The sequence below is a fragment of the Scylla paramamosain genome, chromosome 40 (assembly GCF_035594125.1).
Source record: "Scylla paramamosain isolate STU-SP2022 chromosome 40, ASM3559412v1, whole genome shotgun sequence".
Taxonomy (NCBI): Eukaryota; Metazoa; Arthropoda; class Malacostraca; order Decapoda; family Portunidae; genus Scylla; species Scylla paramamosain.
In genome coordinates, this window is record NC_087190.1 from 3,057,501 (window position 1) to 3,065,000 (window position 7,500).

At 43.2% G+C, this 7,500-nt stretch overlaps 1 protein-coding gene across 1 annotated transcript in view; it reads right to left on the reverse strand.

The window, feature by feature from the left end:
* The window catches only part of LOC135092547 (Golgi apparatus protein 1-like), a 19,379-nt gene that overhangs the window by 1,842 nt on the left and 10,037 nt on the right, over positions 1-7,500 (reverse strand). The window contains 10 exon segments of the mRNA XM_063991163.1: positions 1-1,430; positions 1,799-1,905; positions 2,798-3,011; positions 4,717-4,836; positions 4,996-5,199; positions 6,127-6,261; positions 6,263-6,562; positions 6,933-7,040; positions 7,042-7,183; positions 7,360-7,457. The exon segment at positions 1-1,430 is cut by the window's left edge and continues 1,842 nt beyond it. Of these exon segments, the coding sequence (XP_063847233.1) occupies positions 1,266-1,430; positions 1,799-1,905; positions 2,798-3,011; positions 4,717-4,836; positions 4,996-5,199; positions 6,127-6,261; positions 6,263-6,562; positions 6,933-7,040; positions 7,042-7,183; positions 7,360-7,457 (1,593 nt within the window). The 3' untranslated portion in view covers positions 1-1,265.

Here is a 7,500-nt window from a genome sequence, read left to right on the forward strand (position 1 = left end):
CGCAGATATACACAAAACACAAGATGATTAAAGAGATGAACAGATGATTAGATGAAGGATAGGAATGAATAAATGAGGACGAGGAGGAGGAGGAAAAGAAAGAGGAAGATGAGAAGGGGGAGGAGTTGGAGAAATTGGAGGAAGAGGAAGAGGAGGAGGAGGAGGATAATGTATGGAAGAAAGGGAATGTGAGAGTGAGAATCTTAGACAGGGGGAAATAATAAATGAAGGAAATGAGGAATGGAGAAGGAGAAGAAGGAGAAGGAGAAGGAGAAGGAGGAGGAGGAGGAGGAGGAGGAGGAGGAGGAGGAGGAGGAGGAGGATTACAGAAGGAAGGAAAAGAAGATGAGAGGAGAAGAATCCAGGACAAATATGAAGTAAAAGAGAGAATGAGAGGAAAGAGGATAAGAAAAAAAAAGAAAAAGGAAGAAGAGAAAGGTTAATAGGAAAAAAAGGAAAATGAGAACAAAAATATGAGGAAAAAATCAAATAAAGACAGAATAAGAAAGCAAAGGAAAGAGATAAATATGAAGAAACAAGGATTAGAAAAAAAGAGAGAAAGAAGAGGAGGAAGAGGGGAAGAATAGGTGAAAGAGATAGAAGAATATAAAGGAAGATGAGAGGAAGGATTAGAGAAGAAGATAAAAAGATGAGGAGGAGGAGGAGGAGGGAGGTATAGAAAAGAACACAAAAACATAAAGAGGAAGATGAGAAGGAAGAGAAGAAGAAGGATGAGAAGAAAGAGGAGGAGAAAGATTAGAAAAAGACATACAAAGGAATACAAAGGAAAGCCAAACAGCAGCAGATCTTTAGGTCCTTGCAAGGCTGTTTGGAGGTAGAAGGAAGTGGAGGAAGAGGGAAGGATAAAGGATATGAAGAGACAAAGGAAGAAGGATATGGAGGAGGAGGAGGAGGAGGGGAAAGAAAAAGAATATAAAAGAACAAAAGAAATGAAAGATGAAGAGGAGAAATAAAGAAGAAGGATGAAGAAAAAATTAGGAAGATAAAAAGAAGAGGAGGGGAAGGATAAAAAAAAAAAAGGATATGATAACAGAAACTGAAAGATGAAAAGAAGAGGATTAATGAAAAAACAAAGGATAAGGAGGAGGAGGAGGAGGAGGAGGAGGATTATCAAGTGAAAGAGTGACAGTAGGAAGGAAAGGACAACAAACAATATAGAGGAGGATAATGACAAGGATTAACAAGAGGGAGAGAGTGAAAGAAGCAGAGGAGGAGGGGAAGGATCAGGGATAGAGAACAATATTTTATCTATCCTTGAGAAACTTAGTCCGTTTGGTGACCCGTCCACAGAAGAGGCCCCCAATAAAGATGGCGCCCACCAGCACAAACAGCACCATCAGCAGGTACGTCCGCTCTGTTGAGGCGTTGACGTGCCGCACCAGGTCACTCATCGACCCTATATTGGTCATCTGTGAGGGGGAGGTCATGTTAGGTTAGGTGAGGTGAGGGTTGTTGGGGTTGGGTATGGTTAGGTTAGGTTAGGGGGAAGTTATATTAAGTTAGGTTAGTTTAGGTTAGGTTAGGTTAGGTTAAGGGAAAGTCATATTAGCTTAGGTTAAGTTAGGTGAAATTTGGTTTGGGCTCTCTCTCTCTCTCTCTCTCTCTCTCTCTCTCTCTCTCTCTCTCTCTCTCTCTCACTCATTTTCTTTATCCTTTCCTAGTTACTCATAATTCTCATCTCATCCACTTCCTGTCCTTTATCTTCCTTATTTCCCTCCCTCTGATCCCTTTAACACTACCACCCACCTCTTCCCCTCCCTCTCTCTCACTCTCTCACCTTGATGGCAGCACTGTACATCTCCTGCCTCTTCCTCAGGGCCTCCCGACATTCGGTGTTGAGGCCCTGGGGGTTGCGCTCCAGCACGTCCAGCAGGCACGAGAAATCTGCAGGAGTGAGGTGGGTGACGGGTGACGAGAGAAATAATTGTCCTTTGAAATATTACTAAGTCTGCGGATGGGTGACGGGTGATGGAAGAGAGAAATAACTGTCCCCCCCTTGAAAAATTATAGACTCGGTGAAGTGGGAGATGACAGAGGAAGAAAAATAAAGCAAGGAAATAATTATCTCACTTGAAAACTATTTACTCATTTGTCTTCTTAGTGATGGTGAGGAGGAAGAGGAAGGCAGTATGGACTAGAAGAATGGGAAGAGGTCAATATATCCTGCATTGGTCCTATTTATCTACCTATCTATAAAGTGAGGAGGAACACGGAGATGGAAGAATGGGAGGAAGTCAATATATCCTGCATTTGGTCCTATCTATCTATCTATCTATAAAGTGAGGAGGAACACAGAGGCAGAGGAAGGGGGGGAAATCAATCTAAGTCTAGTGATGGGGTAAGAGAAGGAAGAGGTACTACAGTGGGAGGCCAAGGCAAGTAAGAGGAGGGACTCCAGCATTCTGACTCAATCAAGAGAACCACAACACTTAGAGACCAAGATACGTTAGAAAAAAGAAAGAAAATTTAAATAAACCAGTGTATGCATGTCAAGAACCACAGCAAGGAAAGAGCAAGTAAGAGGAGGGACCCAAGTGTTCTGAGAGTCAATCAAGAAGCCAAGGGAAGTAAGAGGAGGTAGTAAAGAGAGGTTAACAACGAGAACCACGACAGTCAAGAATAAAAGCAAGCAGGAGGGACTGAAGTGTTCTCAGAGTCAATCAAGAGAACCACAACACTGACAGACGAAGAGAAGTCAGAAAAATGAATGAAGAACTAAAATAACCACACAAGCAAACAAATGTTCAAACAAGTGCCAAAAAACAGAGCCACTCACGTGTTCCGCTTTCCATGCCGGTGCAGAACTTGTTGTCATCCACGCCGCACACTTGGTTGAGGAACGGGTCAGCGGAGAGGTCGGCCCGCTGCGTCTCAATGATGTGGGCCAGGTGCAGACGACACATCTCAGACCGAAGCTTCTGCTGCTGGAAGGCCAACTTGAGGCACTCCTCCATGTGGTTGTCAGCCTCGTCCTGGCACAGAATGTTCATCTGGGGGAGACACAAGCAGGTGAGGAAAGAGATAAAGTGTCCAGGTGTGTTTGTCAGTGTGAGTTTCCAGTAAGTTTACGTGGAAGAAAGAAATGTGTGTGCAGAAATAGTGTTCCAAGTAGGCAACAACATATAAGGAATGTGTTACTTGAGGTGGCACAAATACACAAGAACCTGACAAAAAAATATAAATCACATCTAAAAAAGCATTGTTAGGCACTGCTATCTTTGCTCTTATTATGTCCAATGAATGTCAGCGGTGAGATGTAGAGATGTGCAAGTGAATGTGGCAGCCAAGACAAGATGAGTCCGGAGAGCTGGAAATTTGTGTTCGCTGAGACAAGACACAACATCAGAACAGACTGAAGTGTTGGCCAGACATGCCAGACCTGCATACAGAAACACTTTGCTCCCTCACCACCACCATTTTCAAAGGCCACAGAGATGATTAGGTGGGTTCTCAAGAGTGTTTCTCCTGTTAATAATATAAAAATCTTGCTAATCTGTCACTAGAGCAGTAAAAACAGTAAAAACCTATACAACTTCAACTAGAGCCTTTTGAAAGTAGTGGAAGTGCAAGCAGAAGTGTTCCAGAATATAGTCCCAGGCATGCTGCTCCTGTACACGACAAAGTAACAAGTTCAGAGAGTTTGGGGAGACAGACCCGGCCCACCACAGCTTGGAGACCATTCCCCAGTTCCAATAGTGCCCCCAAAACTGTCATCAACCATCTCACTGCAACACAAAACAATGAGCAGCACCAGAAGCAAGGCGTAAAATCTTTCTAAGCATCTACAAGAAAGAAGGGGATTAAAAAGAATACATTTTGCATTTTCTATTTGGTTTAAAGATTAGACGCGACTGCAGAACAAATAAAGATGTCTCCGAGTGATTGGTAAGTAAGGAAAGGTGAACCAAATAGCAGCCAAAGGGTTAAAGTATGATGCAAACTTTGCCACACTGAACAATATAACACACTGGGAAGGTTGGCATGCGTGGGAGGACGTGGTGCTCATGTACTGATTTATTTCCCAGATCAATACATGGCAGCCATCCCTATTGTGCAGGGGTGCCAACTGTTGCCGCCGTGACTACCAAACTTGTCAAATAATATCATTCGTTGCGTCAGAATGTAGATCCCTTGTTTTGTAAAGGTAGTTTTTGGGGCTGCTGTACGTATCAGTGTAATCTGTGCATACTGTGGCTAAAGGAACAAAGTGCTGGGAAATGTTACTCCCCCATCAACACAAGTGCAAGCCATCGCAGCACGACTATAAGAGACTGAACGGTCTGTGGAAATACAAGAAGGTAAACAGGAAAACACAAGGTGAACAAGAAACACAAGAATGCAAACACCAGTGAAAATACAAGAAAATAAAGAAGAAAACATAACAAACACGAGAAAACAAACACCAGTGAAAATAAAAGAAAAACAAGAAACAAGAATGTAAACACCAGTGAAAATAGAAAATAAAGAAGAAAACACAACAAACACAAGAAAACAAACACCAATGAAAACAAAAGAAGATAAACAAGAAACACAAGAATGCAAACACCACTGAAAATACCAGAAAATAAACACAAAGAAAAAGACACAAACACCACTGAAAAAAAAATAAATAAACACAAAAAAAAAGAAAAAAAAAAAACAAAAAAAAAACAAGATGGATGCAAAACACCCTTGGTTGTGACACGCAGGACTCACATCAGCTCGGCAGCGCTCCACCAGTATTGGGTCCATCCGGTAGTTGAGGGCAGCGGTGCGGGCCAGGGACACCACACGGCTGCGGCAGGATGTGCTCAGCTTCCGGGTCGGTAGCTGCTCCTGTTGGGTGGAGGGGGGGTTATGGTGGGGATGGGACAAAGTGAAAGGATTGAGAATATACACCAAATTTCACTAGAATCTCAACATATAATAAATTAATACAAATAAATGAAATACAAAAAGAAGTAAATAAATACATAAATTCCCCAAAACACCCACCTTTAGACACTCCGTCAGCAGGCCATTGAGCTCCACACTGGACGCATTGGCCCGCTCAAACAGGCCACTGCAGAATTTGGCCATGTCGTGTCGGCAGGCCCGCAGGAGGTCAGGGTTCAGGCGTGTGTCAGTTGTCTGTTCCACCAGCCTCCGCATCACCACTGTACGGCATCCGCTCTCGAAATTCAGTGCATCTTTATTGCTCTGTGGAAATGGGAGATTCAGCGAGGAGATTCAGCGAGGGGATGGAAGGTTGTGGGAGAAAGGGTATGGGAGATCTGGTAAGGGAATGAAAGGCTGTGGGAGAAATAGGAAGGTTAAAAAGGGAATGTGGTGAAGGGAACAGCGGAGAAATGAAAGTTAGTGAGGAAAATAAGGAATAAAGGAATTTGTGATGGTGAGGGTATGGGAGATCTAGTAAGGGAATGAAAGGCTGTGGGAGAAATAGGAAGGTTAAAAAGGGAATGTGGTGAAGGGAACAGCGGAGAAATGGAAGTTAGTGAGGAAAATAAGGAATAAAGGAATTTGTGAGGGTGATTTTGTAAGGAATGGAAGAAAATAGGGAAATGGTGAATTATTAAAAGAAATTGTGAGGAAATTGTGGAAGTTAGAGAAGGAAGGTATGAATAAGAATGGACAGGAAATTAAGTAATGAGGAAACAGGGAAAATTGGAAATAAATGAGTAAAGAATGAAAACTAATGGAAAAATAGAGGAAAACTAAAAGAAGGAATAAAGGAACAAGAATGAACACAGAAAAAAAGAAAAAACAAAAAGGAAACAAATCAAACAAAAAATAAAAATAAAATAAATAAATAAACAAACAAACAAATAAATAAATAAATAAACATAATCTAAAAGCCCACACACCACACAACACCACAACCACAACACCAACCCAAAAAATGAAACAAACAAAAAAAAAAAAAAAAAAAATCAAATGAAAAATTTAAAAAATAAACAAATAACAAATAAATAAAAATAAATAAAAAAGGCATAATTAAAAGAACACCACATCCACCACACCACAACTATACCACAACACCACAAAAAATAAAAAAATAAATAAATAAATAAAATAGCTTAATGACCCCCACCACACACACCACCACCACCACCACCACTACCGCACCTTAAGACACTGCAGCAGCTTCTCCGAGTTGACGTCATGACAGTAGCGGTCCACCATCTGCCTGCAAGCAGCCATTAGTACCACATCCGTTCCGGGGTCCTGCAGCTCCTCTTGCTCCCTCACGAACAGCCGGCGGGTGACACTGGATGCTGATATTTGCTTTGTGGGTCCGCAAGCACTCGAGGACCTGCGGGTGAGGGTGAGGGGTGAGGGGTGAGGGGTGATGGGGTGGAATGAGTGATGGCGCTGTGTAGTTGTGGTAAAGGAGTAAAGAGTTGAGGAAATGGTGTGATACGGGTGATGGTGTGGTGAGGGGAGGTAATGGGGTGAGGGAGTGAGGGGTGAAGGGTGATGGATGGGGTGAGGGAGTGATGGAACTGAGAGCATGGAGGAAGATAGAGGAATAGAAGGGATGAAGGGAAGGAAGGAAGACAAGCTAATGGAAGGAGTGAAGGAAAGGGAGGAAAAGGAGGAAGTGAATCAGAGAGAGAGAGAGAGAGAGAGAGAGAGAGAGAGAGAGAGAGAGAGAGAGAGAGAGAGAGAGAGAGAGAGAGAGAGAGAGAGAGAGAGAGAGAGAGAGAGAGAGAGAGAGAGAGAGAGAGAGAGAGAGAGAGAGAGAGAGAGAGAGAGAGAGAGAGAGAGAGAGAGAGAGAGAGAGAGAGAGAGATTCTTCTTCCAGCTTTAGTTCCAGAATTAATGCAACACTAATGATTACCCTCAATACAGAACCTAACTTATCCCAGACACACCCAAACACTCTAATGAATCAAAACAACGACAAAACAACAAACACAACACTACAGGACATAAACACACCTACACACACACACACACACACAAGACTCACCGCCCCCCTTGCCAAATGCCACACCCTTGCAAAACTTGGCAATGTCCCTGCTACAGCCATTCTGCAAACACAGGATCCAGCCGGATGTCCTCGTGGCGTTGCAGCAGTTGTTGGCGCAGCTGCTGACGACACGGCCTGCTGACTTTGTGTGTGATGTCGCGCAGCACAGCATTGCGAACGTGGCCACTCAGGCACTCTATCACATCAGCTCTGGGGGGGGAGGGGAAGTGGAGGGAAGAATGAGGAAAAGGAGAGTAAAACAGAGGGACAGGAGGAAGAAAAAACAGACACACAAAGATTAAATACATTTCCATAGCCTTTGAAAACAGTGATAAAAATAGAGATAAAAAATAAGACACACAAGAAGACACAAAACACACACTCACTTGTTCCTGGGCTTGTTCCTGCTGCAAAGGGAAGCCACATCAGCCTGGCACGCCTCCCTAAACTTGGGGCTGAAAATGTAGTCTTTCATGCTCAGAAGCTGAAAGACAAGGGACTATTTAGGGTGGGGGGGAGGGGGGGGC